The sequence below is a fragment of the Saimiri boliviensis genome, chromosome 3 (assembly GCF_048565385.1).
Source record: "Saimiri boliviensis isolate mSaiBol1 chromosome 3, mSaiBol1.pri, whole genome shotgun sequence".
Classification (NCBI taxonomy): Eukaryota; Metazoa; Chordata; class Mammalia; order Primates; family Cebidae; genus Saimiri; species Saimiri boliviensis.
In genome coordinates this window covers 26020169-26042542 of record NC_133451.1, presented here as the reverse complement: position 1 = coordinate 26042542, position 22374 = coordinate 26020169, and the positions used below count along the sequence as shown (strand labels likewise).

At 35.4% G+C, this 22374-nt stretch overlaps 1 protein-coding gene across 3 annotated transcripts in view; it reads right to left on the bottom strand.

The window, feature by feature from the left end:
• Positions 1–1241: 1241 nt before the first annotated feature.
• STIM2 (stromal interaction molecule 2) overlaps positions 1242–22374 on the bottom strand; it is a 153243-nt gene continuing 132110 nt past the window's right edge. For 2 of the 3 annotated variants that reach the window (XM_074395977.1, XM_074395978.1), the window contains exons 8-13: positions 20781–20948; positions 20481–20504; positions 19953–20053; positions 19480–19718; positions 7227–7500; positions 1242–2712 (exon numbers count right to left, since the gene is read on the bottom strand). In XM_074395977.1, the coding sequence (XP_074252078.1) occupies positions 2235–2712; positions 7227–7500; positions 19480–19718; positions 19953–20053; positions 20481–20504; positions 20781–20948 (1284 nt within the window). In that variant the 3' untranslated portion in view covers positions 1242–2234. The remainder of the gene's footprint in view (positions 2713–7226; positions 7501–19479; positions 19719–19952; positions 20054–20480; positions 20505–20780; positions 20949–22374) is intronic. The other variant, XM_039468489.2, reaches the window with a different exon arrangement.

Sequence of the window (22374 nt, the reverse complement as noted above, 5' to 3'; positions counted from 1 at the left end):
GAAGAACTCCTCTTGTCTGGTTATAAGAAAAAAGGAGGGCCGGGCGCGGTGGCTCAAGCCTGTAATCCCAGCACTTTGGGAGGCCGAGGCGGGTGGATCACAAGGTCAAGAGATCGAGACCATCCTGGTCAACAAGGTGAAACCCCGTCTCTACTAAAAATACAAAAAATTAGCTGGGCATGTTGGTGCCTGCCTGTAATCCCAGCTGCTCAGGAGGCTGAGACAGGAGAATTGCCTGAACCTAGAAGGCGGAGGTTGCGGTGAGCCGAGATCGCGCCATTGCACTCCAGCCTGGGTAACAAGAGCGAAACTCCGTCTCAAAAAAAAAAAAAAAAATTAAAAATTAAAAAAAGAAAAAGAAAAAAGGAGGATAAGTTTTTCCCTTCACTCTGAATGAACACTCTGGAACCCTTTTCTGTTCTTCATGCACAACTTTTCCCCTTCTTCAACAACCTTCAACCCTGTGCTCCTAAACCCTACCTCTCAGGTTATCTTACCTTGTCATTAGTGCAGAACACTGTGTTCATTTCAATCAATGTTTGCCCTTATGGAACTGATTCTAGTAAGTATATGAGCCAACATAAATATCATTCAAGTTTTTAACAATAGTAATAGAGAATAAACAATCACAAATTACAGGAGACATCAGGAAATTGTTCATGTTCTTACTAAAGCATTTCTTTAAAGCAAATCTCAAAAGAAACTTCTTATCAATTAGCATTTTCACCTAAACAGCACTGGGTTAGATAAATATTTTAGTCATAATGCTGAAAAAGCATTCTAACTAATATGTATCAGCTGTTCACCCAAACATCTATCTGCACTGCGGTAACCAGATCATTTATGATCGCATATTTTTTAAGTGGTGTAAGTTGAAACTCCCTAGATGTTATCGTATTTTGTTGCTATATGAAACTTAACTCTCTACTGTTTTTTAACAGTAAAAGCTACCCTTATACAACCCACCAATTTAATGAACATCATACTTACAAATTAATACAACACAATCTAAATACACCATAAATTTATATTTGTTAATCTTGATATTAGAACATGTATACATTTCAAACTACATAAAAATATGACAAACAATATAAAATAGAAATCTGTTGACAACTTACATCCAAAACATCACTATTTCTTATATTGCAATTAAGCAAGAAGACAGCTTACACAGCTCTCCAGAAAACATATAGTGTTTTTTTGTGGCGTGTTATCAACAAAAATCAGCACAGTCCCACACAATAATGTCTCCAATTTATTATCTTTTCCACAGTACAAATTTTTCACAAACCATAAATCCTTTGCAGTTATTCAAAGTTTGTAAACAATTGCCTGAATCCCCATATCCCCCCACCTCGGCTTAAGGTTGTGAATGTTTTAAGTCCTTCACTCAAGTTTCGATTCTTCTACTTGCATAAGGAATCAAGAACCTTCTGTCTTTAAATTATTTATATTTTATCATACAGCCTGCAATGCAGTAAATCACAGTGAAAGCCCTGGGGAAACAAAACATGATCTTTACAGCGGATCTTGAAACTTTACAATATTAAATGCAGTTAAAGAAGCTTCCCATAATAAAAGCGTGGGTTTTCATTTCCAGAAATCAAGTCAGTTAGAAACCCTAGGTTCTACTTAAAAACCCATTTTGATCTAAAAGTGAAAACAGTTCCCTATCCATAGTCATTTTATAAACTCTACACAGTTTCACTTGCGGAGATTTTTTTTTTCCAGTCTGGAAAACAGTAGTGCAATTAGTTTTACTTCTTTTAAGTTATTTAGTCCAGGATGTAAATAGCTCTGTGGAAAGATAAGAAGATGCTCTGGTAAACAAGAAATTTTTGCAAGCCCATGCTGGCTTACGAATCCATTAAAGCTTGTAAGTCCATAGTGGCTTTCAACAAAATGTTGTATATACATCACTAATAACAAAGCAGAAATAAATAGGCAGAAATGACTGTAAACTGTCTCATTTCAATGGTTTTTCAGTAATAACTGGCTTGATGAATTGATTATATATAGTCACTTAAATAAGCAGACAGTAGACAGTTGCCATTCTGGACATTCCACTATGGCATCCGGCCTGGAAAGCCCCAATGGAGTTACATTCCTAAAATTAACAGAAACCAAAAAAAAAAAAAAAAAAAAAAAAAAAAAAAAAAAAAAAAATATGGAGGGTGGGGGATAAAAGTTTACAGATGTCACTTGAAAGGGATTCCATCAAGTCAGCCAGTTCACTTAGATTTCTTCTTAAAAAGGCTTTTGATTTTTGATGGTTTTTTGCTTTTCTCTCCATTATGGCAAAGGTCATGTGGGATGCTGCTTATTCTGGCAACACTTGGGGCTTCCTGAACTGGTTTACTGTCATTGCCAGCTGAGGAACATGATGTGTGGCGAGGTTTAGGCACCGGGATGCCACTGGAAAGCTGGTTCATGCTACAGGATTTCTCCAAAATGCCATTGTACACTTTGCTTGCAGGACTGAAGATCATACTCTTAGTTTCTGTCAGACCTACACAGTCGGGAGAACCCCAAGACACATCCACAGTTACAGGTGAATCCCCTCGGGAGGAATCCTCTAGGGACACCTCATCTCTTGATATCTTTCTCGGAGATAATGTTTGGTATATCTCGAGGCTTAAAGGAGGAGACTGTTTCCTTCCAATGGAAGAATTTAAAGAGTCACATTCTGAAGCTGTGTCTGGCACTTCCCTGAATGAAACACAAACAAAGGTAACAATTTTAAATCAGTCTAATCTTAAGATTTCTAACAGACATTCTAACTAAAACAACTTTCATTGGTCACTGAAATTTAAAAGAGGGAAATGATACAATTCTATATGCATTTTAACAAAATTAGAACGTTACTTCTTTAAATAACATAGCTTCTCAAAACTCAATGTTTGATTTTTAACACAAACCATAATAATGAAATCTTACCACACAAACAAGTTATACCTTGTTTTTGTCAAATAAATTAAAATGTTTAGATTTTACAGGCAATTCGGCGATCACCTCAGCTGCTTTTATGTTTTGTTTCAATATTATTTTTCTAAGTCAGAGTTGACACTATTTTAAAAGGTGAATTCTAGTCACTGCCTCTCCCTTTGTCATTAACTTGATGAACTATAGCTTTGTTAGGAAGGAAGAAATATACATTAAAGGAATTACACTAAAATGTAAGTTCTACCAAATTTAAAAGGGGGGCAGGGAATCGAGGTACATCAGAGTATGGCAGCAGAGGGGAAGGGCAAAACAGATGATGCTATTTTTAAAAAACAGTCATTCAGTAAATTCTCACAGCATTCTTACTTTTGAATGTTTTCCTCCCTTTCTCCACAGTGGAAAAACAAATTTCATAACCTCACAACCAGCATGTAGTAAATGCCATCAGCCATTCCGTCAAATCTCTCTCAACTCCACCACTCCTTATTACATCCCCAGCTACCATCCTTCCTCTGGAACCACCGGGAACTCACCTAAATTACTGCAACGGCTTCCAAATTGGTCTCCCTGCTTTCATTCTTGTTCTTCCCTCCTAGTTACTTCTCTACACAGCCATTAGTGATTTTTAAAAACTTGAGCAAAACACATCATTCACTTACCTAATTGAAACTTTCCAGTGCTTTCTCTCAAACTCAGAATAAGATTCAAAGTCCTTGTCAAAGCTTACCAGGCCATGCACATGCGGTCCCTGGCTCTCTCCAGCAGCACGCTCCCTCGTGTTCCTGTAACATGCCAACCTCAAGACCCCTCAGGGCCCTGCACCTGCTGTTCCCCCTGCTTGCTGTTATCTACTCTCCATCTCCACAGGGCTTACTTCTCCAGGGCATGCAGGTTACTGCTGCCTCCCCTAGCCACCTGTAAAACAGCATTCTCTTTCCTTTTATAACTGTCTTTGTTTGCCACCCCAAAACTTACCAAAACCTAAAATGATATTTTATATTAACTTGTTTATAGGCGGTATTCCCAGAAAAAAGGCAATTATTAAGGACAAGGAGCCTTATTAACTTCTGCATTCTCTGCACTAGAATAGTGGCAAACTCACGTTGAGTACGTCATAAAAATGTGTTGGACAAATGAATGGAAGGGTGGGTGAATGAATGAATGAACAGAATGAGATCTTTAAGAACAGGAATCACATCTTATTCACTTTTTTTTTTTTTTTTTTTGAGAGCTTCACTACTTAGTCTCATTCACTTTATGCACTGAGCCTGAGATGAATACGGTTCACTCCATGAAAGGAAATGATTAAGAAGTGAACGGAAGAGTCAAGGTAAAAAGTGGCAAAAGAAATACAGTGTGAGAAGGAACAGAGCTGAAGGCAGAAGAGAAAGGCAAGAACACATATGATTATCATCCAGCAGCTGGAGCTAGGCCAGCGCCCTGTCTGACTTGTCTTGGCAGCACATGTTATTGGCAAATGCACCTCTCATAGCAAGGACTAAATTTGTATTTACAGAATGAATAAACGGAATGATCTCTTACCTTGGATGGCCTATGATTACTATCATTTTCATGTTATTGATGTACACATTTACAGGAGGTCTGGCATTTGCTTTTGATGAATGTTCTATGTTAATACAATATTTTAGATAAAGATTGCTGAATTTAGTCAATTCTATGTACTTTACTCACACATCTATATGAAGACTGTCTTTACTACACTATAAGCTCCCCAAAGGTACAAATTCCCCTAAATAAAGACCTAACTAATGGCTTCATAACATACACCTGCGTGTGCTGCATAATTCTCAAATGTTTTTACAATTCGATAATGGGCAGTGCTAATGGAAAGCAAGAAGCAGTTCAGATACGAGGAAATAATTAGACTCACAAATCAATCACTGGCAGAGGCATTTCTGCAAACTTTTTTTTTTTTTTTGAATGGCTGTCCATTAATTGAATAGAATGTATCACTGTTCCTGAAGCTGTTCAGCTTCCAAAGTCAAAAGCTGATTTAGTTATAATTTTGTGAATTTATTTTCTTTTCTGTTATGTGGCTTGCCTGCTTTTTTGTGTGAAATTCTAAGCTAGGCTAAAAATATTTTAAAAACTAGCCTCTAAACTCTAAACAATGTGTGAAAAGCATACTGATTTAAGTCAGAAGACTTGGGTTCCTAAGCTGGTCCTATCATTAATCAGCTGTACAAGCCTCACCAAATCATTTGATCTCTCGAGGTCTCAATTTTCCTATCTGTTAAAGTAAGAAAATTTGATTAATCATTAATGTTACCTTCTAGTTATAACATTTGAATTCCATAATGACAATAATTTAAAGCACTGCCTATTCTGCATAAGCAATCTGACTTGGATAATTATAATACAACTTCAAATTTTATTTTCTTGCAGAGTACATATTCTTTGGAATGTTGAACTTAAATTATGTGTGCCACTTTTGCTGTATTTTCTTTTTTTCCCCAGAGTGATATGGAATCGAATTCATACTTGTATAAGAAAACTCAAAGGGAGGTTTAAATGAGCATATATGTGCCTAAGGCACAGAACATTAAAAAAATCAGTAAATATTCAATATTGTTATTTTTTAAGGATTCTGGTGGTTCAAGAGAGGAGAGACCGAAAATGAAAATGAAGAAAGGTTTTCCAAATGCAAACTCTTCTCTTATTTATGAGAGCTAGCTATGAATTTTTGACATTGCTATTGAAATGAGAACTGAATGTTCCATCAATGCAAAAAGTTTTATTAGACAGTGAAGCTCTCAAGTTTTTCTTCTCATTTCCAGAAACCACACAAGACCAGTACTGTCAGTAAAGTCATCTTGCTGGTGACTATGATCATATTGCAAAGACAGACGAAAAGCTAATCATAAAGTGCTAACCAAGCAAAGTTGCATCAGATTCTCCAACTGCAATGAGGATACAAAACTTGCATTATCTCCTTAGGAATATGCTACACTGATCACTTGCAAATCGTAACATTTTCTTTTACTACTAAAGAATTATGAATGAAAAATGATTATTTGATGATAATGTCACCTCATGAGTCACATGACAGAGCGTGGACCACTCCCTTTGCGTCTCATAGAAGAGGGTAAAGCCTTTAGGGCCACATGGTTACTACGTGGCAATACCTGAAACCAACACTCAATACCATACTGCTTTTAAAGGGGAATGTGGTTCAAAAACAGAGCTCCTCAAAGTAACAGGTTTCATGGAGCATGGAAGTCATTAAGTTGAACTGGAATACACTGCTCTATGCCCATTTTGTTAAAAAAAAAAAAAAAAAAGTAAGTTATTAATATAATTTTATCCTTTTAAGTTCTTGACATTTCCTTAAAATTTTGGCGTATGATACTGCTTGTGTGTTAGCAAGTACCAGGACATAACAGAATAAATCATTAAGTGGCAACAACTATCTTTAGGTCAGTCATATTTGATATTACTTTGTGTTCAAGTATATTTAAGCTCATACTTTTCTATTTTACATATAAAATTGTTTATAACAAGTTTATGCTCTGACATCTGAGTCAACTGTGTCCAGTGACCTCTAAGCCGTTATGCTCAAAATATCGACCTACATGTCTGTGGTAGACAAAGTCCAAAGACGGGTCCTAAATTTCCACCCTTTGGTATACACACACCTTGTTCCAGTTATCCAATCAAACATAAATACAGATGCTGCTGTAAGAGGGATTCTGCAGATAAAATTAAGGCCTCAAACTAGGTGATCTTAATATAGTGAGATTATTATCCAGGTGAGCCTTTTAAATTTTAGTCTAGAGATCAGAGAGATGGAAGTCAGAGACTCAAAGCAAAGGAGGAATCTACAGCAGGGAAATTCTGTGTTGCCAGCTTTGAAGATGGAGATCCCGTGGCAAGGAACAGTGGACAGCCTCCAGGAACTGAGAGCAGCTGCCGTGCAGCTAGCTGACAGCAAGCACAGACCGGGGACCTCAGTCCCGGAGTCAAGGAAATGAAGTTCAACACAACCACATGAGCTTTGAAGAACTGCAAGCTCCAGATGAGAATGCAGCACGGCCAACACGTTGATTTTAGCCTTGTAAGGCCCTGAGCAAAAAACTCAGCCACACCAGGCTTGGAATTCTGATGTACAGAACTTAACAGCTAAAAAATGGGTGATGTCTGCGGCTGCAAAGTCTGTGGTAATTTGATACGTAGCAACAGAAAAAGGAAACAATGCATCACTCCTCCCATTCCCCTCCTCACTGCCCCAACATGCCCTGTAGATTATTCACTGCCAATACCATTGCTTTTCAGCGGAGAAGTAAATGGCCTCCTCCTCCTCTTCATTTCGATAAAGCGCAGGGCAGCTTGATACTGAGAGGATATCTGGATCAGGGGAAGCCAAGGAGTGCGGTGTGTGCTGGGGGTGGTGAGGGTGCCGAGACTGTGATGGGTGGGGGGCGTGTGGAGGGAGCTGCGCTCGCTGAGGCTGAGGCGAGGACTGCACGATGCTGCGGCGCGAGCGGCACAGGCTGCTGCTTCTGGCTAATGACCCAGGAGGTTTAGCCATGGTCCCTGAAAAACATCAAGACAGAAAAATGCTCATGAATCCAGGATTCCCTTTACAGTCACCACAAATACATACACGCAAGAGAACTGATATCACTAATACGTCACTATTTCATCTCTCTTTATTGAAGTTACTCTACAGTTATTACCATTCTCTACCACCTACACTGGGAGAGTTAAGAAATAGATACACAAAAGATAACAGGTTTAAAAAATAAACAGAAGTGAACATAAACACCAGGCTTTAACAGAAAATCTAAATGTTTTAACCAAAAAGGCTTAAAAATTTACCCAAGACAACAAATCTTTAAATTTTAAAAATCAATACAGCATACTTACAAGAATCCTGTATTGTATCACAATTTTTTAATGACTATTAACATAAAGACAGGACAACTATCAGAATAAAGTAGGCTGGACTTTTATCAATGGATATCTCTTGAAATATCACAAGCTATTTGAATGCCAATCAGTTTTAAATCAAAGAAATCACTTAAATACTCTATTCAGAGTCTCACAGCTGGTTAGGCAGAGCTGAGACCAAAACTTGTTTCCTGAACACCAACTACTGTGGAACTAAATAGAAGTCTTAGATCCTACTGTGTCTGCTACCAGTCTCAGTCAAGACTCATGCAGGCTGGTGAACAAACTTCCTCTGCATCCTCAATGTCCTCTAAATGGGCATTCCATTTCTTACTATTAAATGAACATAGCTCACCCAATAACAACCTTCTCAAGCTGAAACGTTCGCTCCTGCATGGTTCAGATGCTATAGCATCATGACAGAAGGCGGGTGGCTTCACTCCCCAGTTCTGCCTGCACACCCTTACTTCCACATCCTTTCATACAAATGCATTCCTGCTGAAGCGAACACGATTAAGGGACATGACTGAATCTTCCACCTCTACTTCACTAGTCACTTCCTGGACATTCTCTCTCTTATCCATCCTTACAACCCCTCATCAACGTGGGCAAGCTTCACTTGTAAGACCTATCCAACACTTTGACCAATCAAGGTTTTCATCTCTTCTCCCCTGACCTTCACTTCTACTACACCACACACTCTCATGCTTTGACCTGCCATCATTCAGAACTGTTCTATTTTTGAATATAAGTCAAGGCTGGGCAGGGTGGTTCACATCTGTAATCCCAAAACTTGGGAAGGCCAAGCAGGGAGAATCACTTGAAGTCGGGAGTTTGAGACCAGCCTGGGTAACACAGCGAGATCCTGTCTCTTAAAAAAAAAAAAAAAAAAAAAAAAAAAAAATTAAGTCAAGATATTAGACATTTAGATTCTGATCATGGTCCACAGTTCCAGTTCATACACTGTGTTCCTTCCACTTATCTATCCTACTGTCAACCCAAGCTCAAGGATCTTACTCTATTGCCTTAATTGTCATCAGCTGCCCTTCCCCTTCCCATAGCATTTAAAAGCAAATGCGGAAAAGACAAACGTAAAGAGCAAGCAAATGACAATAAGAGCAACAAAAAAAAAAACGCTCTACCTCAGACTGATTTTCAGCTGACATATCTCTGCTTCTTTTCATGAAGAATTATCTATGTTACTGTCTCTATGACTTCATCTTCACTCATTCACCAAAGAAACTGTACAATGCTTGCTTACATATTCACAATTTCACTGAAACTATTCTCAACCAGATCATGACCTACCTCACAGTTGCTAAATTCAATCAGCACCTCAATATTTCCTGACATCTGACCAGCACCTAACAGTGATTATTACTTTGTCCTTTGCTTGTCTTCTCTGAGCATATTCTCATCTCCTCTTTTACGCATCCCTTAACTGCTGATCTTCTTCAAAGTTCTATTCTAAGCCTTGTTCTATTCTTGTTCCACTTAATCTTCCTGAGCAAGTTCATCTACTCTCATGACCTCAATGATCATTTGCAGTCTACAGAAGCCTAAATCTGTGACTTCAGGTTTAATCTTTCTCCTGAACTATTATATCCAACTGTCCAATGAACACATGAATGTGCCACACACACCCAAACTGAATTCAACGTTTTCCTTCCCAAGCTCACTCCTTCTTCTGTTCTTTAGTTCAGCAAATAACATCACCACCTACCCAGTCATCAGAATTGCAAACACAGATATTCTTGACTCTTCTTCCTCCACCATAATCCACATCTAGTTAACCATAGGGTTTCTAACTCTACCTCTATAACATCTTTCAAATCTGTCTGCTCTCCTAAACCCTCACTGCTGATGGATTATACTGAACTACTGTATCAGTATTATACTATAAAATCCTGTCTTTCCCCCTCCAATTTATTCTCCACACTGCACCTGCAAGTTCCCTCTAAAATGGGAAAGGAAAATGAAGGTACATTGCTTAAAACCCTTAAAGTGAAACCCCTTACCATGGATCAGACTGCCCTCCTTACCTAGTCTCTGTTTTGGAGCTAGCATCCCTCTGTTCTGTTGCAGGAATATTAGGAGCAGTATCTCTCTCAGCTCCTCAGAGGTATCACATTCTCTCTCACCTCCATGCCTCCTTTCCCCAACTCTCCCTTGACCTCCCATTTCAGGTCTTTGCTTAAATGGCATTTGTTCCAGGAAGTTTTCCAATCCCTCCAAGTTTGAGGTCAGTGTTTTAGCCTGTGTCCATGCAGTAATACCACAGTATATTTCCCTATTGCATAAGTTATCTCAATGTATGGCTCCACTAGACTCTAAGATCCATGAAAGCAATCACTGTGTCTCATGTTCAACTTTGCCTCACAATACCAAACTATGATAGTGCTGGGTAAAAGGTAGATGCTCAGTAACCATCTACTCAGTAAATCAATGAATGATACTAACAGAAATAGCCACTGAAATAACATGATGAATTGAAACAAAGAAAAATAAAGTAAAATTCCAAGGCTTTTTCCAAACACAAATAAACATAATATGGAAATATTTGTAATTTAGCTGGCAAATGAAATTTTTTCTCACTTATTTATAATGAGTCATAGATTAGAGAACTATAGGGTCTCTGGAAATCTTTAGTCTGTTTTCACTTTGCCAAAGAAAAAAAAATATGTCTTGTAAATTTAAAAAAAAAGGGGGGTCCAATGTCACATAAAAAAATAAATTCTACAATTCTCAGCATATGTTGCAGTCATTGGAGCAATCACCCATTATTTGGAATATGCAATAAAAGCAGCAAGATTCAGTCATGACTGTAAGTATGGTGGGAGAGAAATCAGGTCTTAAAGGAATCAGGATTCGCCACTTGGAAATATGAATACTATCCACAGAGATTAAAAAATATATATTGCATAAGGAAGTTTTAAGAAGGAAGTAAATAGCTTATGTAAGAAAAATTCTAAGTAATGCAGTGAAGAATATAAGAATCAGTAAATTTGTCACATCTGTAAGTTGTTTACAACTTGACAATCTTTTCCAAAAATATCTTCTTACATATGCTGCCATCTCTTTTGCCTTAAAAAATCTGTCCATTAGAGTTATGTACACTTGGAACTGAAGGTTTTCCTTCCTCCTTGTTGCTTAAAGAAGTTCACGTAGGGCTGAAAACAGTTGCAACATCACAAAATTTATGGAAGATTAAAAATCAGTGCACTTTGGCCGTGTAACTAGTTATTCTTATGTAATATGAATATGAATATCTTATAATACTTTCAGGCCATTAATTATTCCTAATGAAGATAAACATTCATTCACATCTGTGATTTACCTCAGTAGGTAAATGACACATTAAAGGTCACTGTATAGAAATCTATTCCTGGGATAACTTTTCATTCTAATATTAATAATTACCTATAGAAGCAGGGCAATTTAATATGACCCTATATTTACAAATTATATTTTGTGATGTTTCTTATGGTGGAAAGGATAAAATTTTGTTTTCAATGAGGGATTCCCCTACTAACAACAACCAAATATAAACAATGTATGTACTTCTGATTCTAACAACATGGCAGTCAAAGGCAACCTGACAACTATCTCCCAACTCTCAACAACACAGTTTAAATACCCTTAAACATTCTGCTATAATAGATAAAATATAACAATTGTTTTAAACACATAGCTGAGTTTGTAAGAAAGAACAGAAAGTTCTCAGAGGTCAAAACAAAGACTAAAAGTAAATGCTAATGGGCCTGCGAGTGACCACTGTTATGGGAGGTTATCAGTCTCAGTAATCTATGGGTTTGGGGTTTAGTTTGGGGACAAAACATTGGGCTTTGGGCCTACATTAGGTATTGGAATAGTAAGTGAGTGTTCTGGATAAAAAGCCTGGATAAGAAGGGCTACATTCCTCAGTGAAAGGGTATATTGGGGAAAAATTCTAACCAATGAGCAAGAAAATTTCTTTTATTTCAAGATTTCTAAATACAGGGATTTTAAAAGGCTTCTGTGAAAAACTCAGTAGTGTGGAGCCTATATCTCATATTAGCTTGGAGTATAAGTTCATAATACCAGAAGGGTCTATGAAACTGTGTTCCAAAAAGTTAACATAAAAAACTGGTCCTAACTTGGTGATATCCTTAATACTACTACCAGAAGAAAAGAAAGGTATTTACAGGAGCACTTTACCACTCATACAGTATTTTTCAGGGTGGAATAATGCCAATCTCCTTAAAAATAACTAAGTAGAAAATTATAAAACAGGAGAGAAAAAGCAATCCACTATGCAAACACGAGAAACTGCTGTAACAATTGACCAAGAATATCAAATAAGGGGATTATCAAATGAAAACGAAAAAATCTGTTTTTTACAACATGAAACTATATAACAATAAAGTGAAAATATGACAAAAGAAGGCATTTTATGGAGAATCAAAGAGAACTCATAGAAATGAAAAACAGTAATTAGAGTTAAAAACTCAAAGGATGTGTTAAACAAAACCAGAGAAGTAATTAGTAAGCTAGAAGGCAGATCTAAGAAAATGTCTCTAAATGCAGCACAGACAGATAAAAAGACTGTAAAAAGAAAGGTTAAGAAATGTGGAAGATAAAAAAAAGATGCAAAATATAACTAACAAACTAATACTAGTCCTAATATTTCTACGTAACTGATATTCCAGGAAGAGTGAATAGAAAAAAGAAAAAAGAATATTCAGAGATAATGGCTAGTGTGTTTTTTGTTTTTTGTTTTTTTTTTCAGAACTGATAAAAGACATATTTTTAGCAAATATCAGCAAAAAAACTCTTCAAATACACAATCATATTATAGGGAAACCACATGACAACAAAGACAATGAGAACATTTTTCAAGCAATCGGAGAAAAGGCAGCTCATCTACCTGAAACAACTTGACAAACTTCTCAACAGCAACAATGACAACCTCAAAATAAATGAGAAGTAATTACTCAAAACTAATTGTTAATATGGAATTTAATATCCAGTTACATTATTACTCTAAAGTGAGAGTGAAAATAAATACATTTTCAAGCAAAGGCTAAGAGAATTTATCACTCCTAGTTGCTCACTGAAATAGTTTTTTTTTAAGAACATATTTTCAAGAAAAAAGAAAGAACAAGCAAAATGCAATAAGAGAAATAAACACAAGTATATCTAAATTATGACTGGATGAAACAACAAAAGCAGTTACTGTTTTGAGAGACATTTGAAACAAAACAAAATACTAGACATAATTTAAGGTGGAAAAGCAATGGCTAAAATTAAAGCCTCTTAAGATCCTGAATTATTCAAGAGAATGAGAGAAGATAAGAAGAGGTGTGAAAAACAGAAATCATAAAACAAGATTCCACAGATAAATTCAAACAGATCAGCAAGGAGAGTAAATATATTTGGATTAAAATTGCTTTAGCTGGCAACAGATTCTCAAGTAGGATGCAAAATAAAACCAGTTACTGCTATTTCTTATAGAGATATATCTAGTGGCTAATAGTGGAAAAATTTAGAAGTGAAGAAAGTGAAAGAGATATACTAGGCAAATATTAATCAAAAGAAAGCTATTATAGGTATTTCAGTATCAGGTAGTATTAACTTAAAGGCAGAAAGTATTAGCCATAAAGCAGTGTCCACACAACTATAAAAGGAACAGTTAATCTGTAAAGAAGATATTATACCTGAACTTGTATTCAGCAAATAACTTGGTACAAATTACATAAAACAGAAATGGGTAGAACTGTAAGGAGAAACTGACCAACATAGGAGATTTTAACAAACATCTCTCTGCAACTGATAGAAGAACAAAAATGTGTAAGTATATAGAAGACTTTATCATAAGTAACACCTGATTTAACAGACTGTATAGTACCTTGTAACTAACAATTAAGAAAATGTAATTTTCAGATATATACAGAACCTTTAAAATATTTATACCAATAAATACTAAATCACAAAGCAAGTCTCAGGGAATTAAAAAAAAAAGTCATACTGACACTATTCTCTGACTATGTGCTATTAGAAATCAATAGGCAAAGATGTTTTCAAAAACCAACGGACAATAAGAAAACAATACAAACATAGATAATTCATTTTTCAAGGAAGAGGCGTGTTATTAATTGGAAATCTTTTAGCATTTGATGATCATAATCAAATTAATATATCAAAACTTGTGGACGTGGCTAAGGTGGTTCTTAAAGAGAAACTTACAGCCTTAAAATAAGAGAAAACAAAGACTCAAAATTCATGTGGGAGGGGTATAAATACTAAAACAAACATGTAAAAAAGTAAACTCCAAGAAAGGAAATGAAAGGACAGAAATAAACAGACAATATTAAGAAAACAAACAGGCTTTTGGCAACAGTGAAATAAAATAGACAAACTGCCAGATTGATGAAGGAGGAGACAAGAGAAGACACAGGTAAGTAATTATTAGGAACAAAAAGTTTCAAAAGTTGTAACTGAGATTTTAAAAATCATATAATATAGTATAAACAACTTTAAGCCAACAAATTTTAAAACTCAGATAAAACAGACAAGATTCTAGAAACATATAACTTAACAAATCCACACTGTTCATCATTAAATAAATTAAATTAATACTATAGTTTAAAAATTTGCCTTTTGCCAAAACATATCTACATCAAGATCAATTCATAGGCAATAATCCATATCTTATAGTATTTCAAGATATAGAAGAAAAATAATACCATTTATTGGGGTGATTATTATAGCCCAGGGGCTAGTTCCAAGTGTTTTATAGGTATTATTTAATTTAAATTAAAAAAAATATCTCCACAAGGTAAGCTACATCTTACAGAAAAGGAAGCTGAAACTCAGGAGAGTGCCTACCACTAAGTGCCCTGAGTAAAAGTGCATTACTACCAAAGTGCAGTAAAGAATCAAACCCAAGCAGTCTCGTTCCAGAATTCCACATCTTAACTACTACTTTATATTGCTGCCTCTCTAAAGGTATAAAAGAATGGATTGTCCCAGAACTTTGGGAGGCCGAGGCGGGTGGATCACAAGGTCGAGAGATCGAGACCAACCTGGTCAACATGGTGAAACCCCGTCTCTACTAAACATACAAAAAATTAGCTGGGCATGGTGGCGCGTGCCTATAATCCCAGCTACTCAGGAGGCTGAGGCAGGAGAATTGCCTGAACCCAGGAGGCGGAGGTTGCGGTGAGCCGAGATCGCACCATTGCACTCCAGCCTGGGTAACAAGAGCGAAACTCTGTCTCAGAAAAAAAAAAAAAAAAAAAAAAGAATGGATTGAAAGAATTAGGAGTATTCCCTCTTATCCTTGGCAAATACATTCCAAGACCCTAGTGGATGCCTGAAACCACGGATAATCCCAAGCTCGATATATACTATGTTTTTCCTATACATACATACCTATAATAAAGTTTAATTTATAAATTAAGCACAGTAAGAGATTAACAATAACTGATGATAAAAACAATTATAATAATATACTGTAATAAAAGTTATGTAAATGTGGTTTCCCCTCCCCCCACCTCAAAATATCTTATTGTACTGTATTCATGATTTTCAGACCACAGTTGACCACAGGTAACTAGAAACCATGAAAAACAAAACCACATATATAGGTGGACGGGAACTACTCTTTGATTTATTTTATGATGCTAATATAATCTTGACACCAAAATCCAAGATACTGTTAGGAAGAAAAATTACTGGCTAATCCAATGTGTGAATAAAGATGCAAAAATCTTAAATAACAAACCAAATCCAACTCATTATTAAAAATAGCATATTGTGACAAATACAGTTTCAATGACATTTAAAGGATTTATTTACAGATTAAAATCCAACAGAATAAAAAACAAATGATTACCTCGAAGTACAAAGAAAAATAATTTGGTAAAATTTTATATCCATTGATTAAAAAAAAACATTCTTAGCAAAATAGAAATAGAAATGACTTTCCTTAACTTAAAAGTAATCTACCAAAAACATAAAAAATAATACTTCCTGGTGAAATTCTGGCAGTATTCTCTTTAAAGTCAGAAATGGCAATCCCTATTGCCTGCAGTCACCACTTCCATTCAATATTTTACTGGAGGTGTTAGCTTGGGCAATAAACAGGAAAAAACTTACTAGTGTTAACATGAAAAATCCAAGGCTACCATAAAATACTTAAATAATGTTTCTGTATTTGGTATTCTGCATTCAGCCTACCAAAACCAACGGCATTTCCTCATCAGCATCAAGCAATCTGAAATACAGTTTTATAAGAAAGGTAACATATGTAACTACCAAAAATGTATTAAGGTATCTAAAAATTAGTATTTTTTTAAAAAAATGTAAGACCTGTACAGAGAAAATAAATTATCAATTTTATTTAAAGATATAAAAGATCTCAACAAATGGAATTAATAATTCTCCCCATATAAATTCATAAATTCAATAAAAAACAATTTTTAACCCAATGGAAACTTTCATAGAATTTCACAAGCTGATCCTAAAATTCAGAAGAATAATTAGTTGAGTAGAAATTTTGAATTTGAATAATACAAACTTGGTCTGATCAAATTATCAGTACTTTTTATATAACTCTAGAACCTAAAGCAGAGTGGGGTCAGTGAAACAAAATGGAGAGCTGGAAGCATTTATGTGTCTATGGAGAAAAATGGTATTATTATTTTTCCTCAAGGAATGAAGCTGGGACAACTGTTTACCCATACATTAAGAGATATATTTAGATTCCAACCTCACACTATGAACAAAAATAACTTTTAGGTGGATTAAAGGACTAACGGATTAAAGAACAACTTAAAAACTCTAAGGAGAGCAAATAACAATCTATCAACTTCTGAAAAAGACAAAAAACACAAATCAGATTCACAATTTGCCATTAAAAAAGCCAAAGTCTAGAAGATATCTGCAACCCTCAAATAATCAGAAAATAGAAAGAACACTTCCACATCAATACGGAATCTTTCAGGGATTCCACAGCAAGAAGAAGTAACTCAGAGAGGAAGAAACCTGAACAACAAATGCCAATAAAGGAAACGGTACTCAACCTCAACAGTCATCAAGGAAATAAAAATTTTAGTAATAGTGAGGTATCATTTCAAACCTACTCTAGTTGCAAACAAGTAAATCAAATTATTCCACGTACTGGTGAGGAGTCAGGCACACAAGCACTCTTATACAACAGTGAGTACGTAAATCATTTTTAGAGGAACTTGTCAATGACTAGTAAAAGATGCCTTCCCAATGACCCAGCAGTCCATTTCTAGGTGTTCACACAGGGAAACTCTCAAAGTTATGTACAAGGAAATACAGGTAAAGATGCTGCCTGCACATTGTTTGTAAGAGGCAAGAAAGTAGAAAGAACCTATGTCAATAGAAAAATAGATAAACTATGGATTTTTTAATACAATAAACAAACATAAGTTATAGTTAATTCATTAAGCAGTGACTTCAATTCATCTCTACATAAGCGTGGAAATTTCTGAAATGTAACTTTTGAGCAAAAAGTTACCTAATTTGATAACATTTATGCAAATTTCTAAACACAAAAATTGTACATAATGCTATGGATATATATGTACGTAATAAAAGTATAACAGACTTTAGCATAAGTCACAACTTTAGAACAGTGGTAAAGGCAAGGCAATGTGGTTTAGGTATAGCTGTAATAGTTTACTTCAGAGTAAAAGACAAATAAAAAAATGTTAAAATCTGTTTATCTTTTTGGTAGGTGGGCATACGACTTTCAGTCACTTTTCAAGTATGTGTGAAGGGCTGTATAAGAAAGTTTAAACCATTACCACATTCTCACCAAGGAAAGTATTTAGCAGATATTAACAAAAGTAATAGGAAAACAATGATCACCTATTCCCCTATCCACAGAGCTAACCATTGATATTTTCTGTGTTTTTTCTTTCCATATAATTAAACATAGACAATATTATTCTGTATATTGTTAAAACCTTTTACTCTGTTCTTAACATACTATAGGCATGTTTGTCATTACTTCAAACTTGTAAAATTTACACATATCGATGGTAAAAAAAAATTTTTAACTGCACAGGAGGATACAGAAATGAAGAGCCATCGTCCTTCCCTAGACTTCCATTGCGAAGAGTTTCCCATTCATCAGGTCTGGAAATTAGGCTTTTGTAACTTAGCAGAGTAGAGTACCTCTGTCGTGCCTCTGGGTGGAGGCAGAGCTCTCAAATTGTTATCTTGGGCATAAGTTATTTTTTAGAGATAATACATTTGATCACGGCATTTAGAAAACATTAAATTTAAAATCGACTCTTGTACTTTTTTCATATTTAAAACTTTAAATTTGTCTATATACTACAATCACTTAAAACTAGAATAATTATTCACATTTAGTACAAGTGTTTCCTTTTAACAGACATATGGATGTCCACTCCGCCCCTGCCCCAAAAAGTGTTTTAAAGAAGCAAAGAAAAAAACTATTTAATCTAGAGAATGCACCTTCAAGTACAATTCAGAGATTAAATATGGCTTTTAAGAAGGAAACACAACTTTTAAAAGCTACAGTTTTCCAACAAAAGCATATAGTTATGAATCAGTGTTGCATTTGGCAAGCTTAAGGGCATATAATTCAAATAAACAAACACAAACTGACAATATTCAAACTGCAGAGCCGGTCCAGATCTAGACATAACTTTGCAACTATCACTACCTTGCAGTGTGAAGCAAGTGAAATGAATGCAGTCCCACACTTCTAGTGTTCACTGTATTTACAATCTGTCCACTCTTCCTTTCTCCTTTAGGAGTTGAGAGCCTCCTCACTCTCCTTGCATTAACTGTCTGCCGTCAAACCAGAAAAGTAAAACCAGCAAAATAATAGAAGTACATATCTAGAGTTAGTGGTAGAGCTAGGATCCAAATCCTTGTTTACAAGATCTTCCCCTAATTTTTATTTTCACTATACATTAAGTAGCCATTTAAAACGATATTTTCCCTGAAAGCTCAGCACTTCATTCCCACACTGATTTGGCATTTATAGTATGCTATCTTTACTGTCAGTTATGTTTTTATGTGACTCCCCATTTCAATTTAATTACAAGCAATGTTTTAAAAGCAAAGTCTTATATTCAACACTTAACATAATGTTATATGTAACAGTTGCTCAAATAAACATTTAATAATTAAATTTATAAAGCACTCAGATTTCTTTAAACCAGGGGTCCCGCGGGCCGCATGTGGCCCCTGAGGCCATTTATCCGGCCCCCCTGCCGCACTTCAGGAAGGGGCACCTCTTTCATTGGTGGTCAGTGAGAGGAGCACAGTATGTGGCGGCCCTCCAACGGTCTGAGGGACAGTGAACTGGCCTCCTGTGTAAAAAGTTTGGGGATGCCTGCTAAACTGTGTGTATAAATACGTAATATAAATATACATAGACAAAGTAATTATATATGCATTTCATACGGTATTCTCAGTGAATATTTAAATTATTAACAAACAGAAGAAAGAGAAAATGAAGAATAAATGAAATTTTTGTCACAGATTTCAAAGTACATGACTTCTAAAAGGACATGGGAGGAAATTACTTTAAAACCTGTACCAACACTTTTTGTTAAACTTGCCACTCACCGGGAAATTGTGACACTATTGGGGGTGTGTCTTCATCTAAGTCATCAACTCCTCCAGCTATTGGGTAGGGTGGAATGGAGACTCTGGGCATCACCACCCAGCTGTGATCAGAATAAAGGGAAGAGGTCAGGCTGGGGAGTCCCGAGTTATGGGCTATCTGAAAGCCACAGATCTTCTCAATTTGTTGCCAGCGAAAAAGTCGTTCTCGTAAACAAGTTGTCAACTCAGAGAGAGCTTTCCTGGAAAAGCCAATGAAAAAACTTACTGCATCAAAAAGTCTTTAAAAGGCAATACATGAACAGACTATGGCAATTAACTAATTTCAAGAAGAAATAACCCACTCTTAAAACTAGCATAAATTATGTGACTATATAGTTAAATAATAAATTTAAATATAAATTGTCTATAAATTACTCATTTCAACACAATAAACAACAAAGCAAATAAACAAATAGCTAAAATAACATTCTTACTTTGCTTCCAGAATTTTGTGGTCTACCTCATCTAGAGAGGAGCTGTGTGCAACATGCAGAGTCCCAAAGACTGTGCTTCTCTTCTTTTTAATTTTTTCTGCCTGGAAACCGAAAAGGAATAAAACATCATAGGTTTGAAAAAAATACAAACATTTTTGCATATATAAAATGATAAAGTTTATTTTGGTTTTGAACGTATTAACAAATCAGAAAACCAGTAGAGAATTATTAGCCAAGATATCCCTGAATTCCAAAAAAGAAAACAGATGAGGGAAAAAACATGCTTTTTTTCCCAAGGCAATCGATGTAACCCAAAACTTTATTCTGGAGAATTTTTTTCTTATTTCTATGGTTTAGGAAGACTCGAATCTTCTACTAGAAGTAACAGAAAAACATTAACAATATCCTACTAGAATGGTGCTAGTGCATGAACCAAACTTTTAAATATTTTTTGCTAGAATTCAGATTAAGACTTATTCTCATTCCACACAATTTAAATGCCAAAATTAATTTCCAGTAACTACTAACCTGAATCAGATATGAAGCAGCAACCTAGAGGGAAAAAGCTCTGTATAAAACTTTGATAATGATAAAAAAGAATCTTTAAATCACTAAGGTCACTTTCAAAAGTATACACTTCTCCAGATACAGTAATTTTAATTTACAGCTTATGATTACTACAGTCTATTTACACAGTAAGTTCCAGTTCAAAATAAGAATCTGCAATAATAAAACTTTTATTTAGATCTGTGTACCCCAGTTGAGTAATTCCTCTAAGAAGGCAGCCTAAGAAACAAATTTAGTAAATTTTGAAATACAAGAGAGTACCTCATCTTTAGCAATAGCCAGTTGCATTTCAGCGTTTTGTCTTTTAATATTGTAGTACTGCACTTCTACTTCATGTGTTAACTGAAGCCATTTCTGAAGTGCATCTGGAACAGACCAGCTGCTTCTCAGCTCAAATTCTTTTTCAGCCTTTTTCAGAGCCATGCGAACCTAGAAGAAAAGGAAGGAGGCAGAAAAGGAGAGAGGAAGAAAGGATTAAAATATTTTTTAGTACCCCAACTAAAATAAAAAGCTATTTTAATCATGCTTTTTGTAGACATCGTTTTAAACTGCAAAGTCTAATACAATATATTACTAGCATTAAAATTAAGGCTGAAGTTTCATGTGCATCTTAAATCCACTAAGCAAAGTTGTGAAGCCAAGGTGGGTAGAGACAGCTTATTTATATCTTAAGTTGCAGTATTTAGTTTATGTTATGAAAACCAGACTCACTGAGGGGGGAAAAACCAAGGGTATATACAAATCAAAACTGATGACACTTTTCCTATAATGCATATTTCATTTATGAAGTATTATATAAAGAAGTGTCCAAAATCGGGTGGATACATGTTCTACTCCTCCTCCTAATGTTTCCAGAAGAGCCCACTGTAGCTCCTTCACTATATACTCATTTTTTTAAATTGCATTTTTCTGTAGTTTTTCATGACATTTTCTTTATGGCCAGTTATTTCTTACTGCTGCATGTATATATGCTTATTATTGTCTGTTTTACCACTTCTGCTACATAATTCACTGCTCTGAGTATACCAGAAAGTAGCTAAGTGAACATCTGCAGACCATGTACAGATTTTGAGAAAACAGATTCTGAGTGAGAATCTACTTGATTTTTTTCATGAGAAACTATGCATAGTCTTCAGTATAAGGATGCCATAGTATTTCTTCCATCTGCCCTTTAATGAAGCCAGACAATAAACAGAGAAAAAACAAAAATGTTTGGTGGTTAGGTGATAAGTGCTAAGAAAAAGCATCCTCACTAAGGAAATGACACGGAAGGGAATAGTAAATCATTCTTGGAATGATTTACTTAAAAACTAGCAAGTGCTTTCAAACTAAAGCTGTGTAAAGATACAGGATGTAATTTATGAAATCGTGCACATACACTCACACTCAAGACCTTCAGGCAAAGCGATGAGTGAACTACGGAGCATCCTGCGTGCTGAGCACCACAATACAGTTGGTTTTCCCCAAAGCTAACCAAGGAAGCTAAAGAGCAAAGGAATGTTTGATATGAACAAACATCGTTTGCCAGAATAAACTAACAAAAGTACTATACACAAACTTCTGATAAAGAAATAGAACAGCTGTCAGATAGTGTGAAAACAAAGAACTGTGTAGAAAAATCTCTTTTAAAATTCCAAAATTAAAAACGAAATCCACAAAGCAACAATAGGTGACAATTCAAAAAGACACATTAAAGTAAGGGGAAGAGCATTAACTCACTGAAAACAAATCTCAAGCAACACGTGCCTACATGACTCACTGTGCAATGGCTTGGGACAATACTGTGTTTAATAAGTCGATTGGGTAAGCTGTGTGGCATCCCTGCTAATCTCTCAGGAAGAGAAAATTTAAGCTC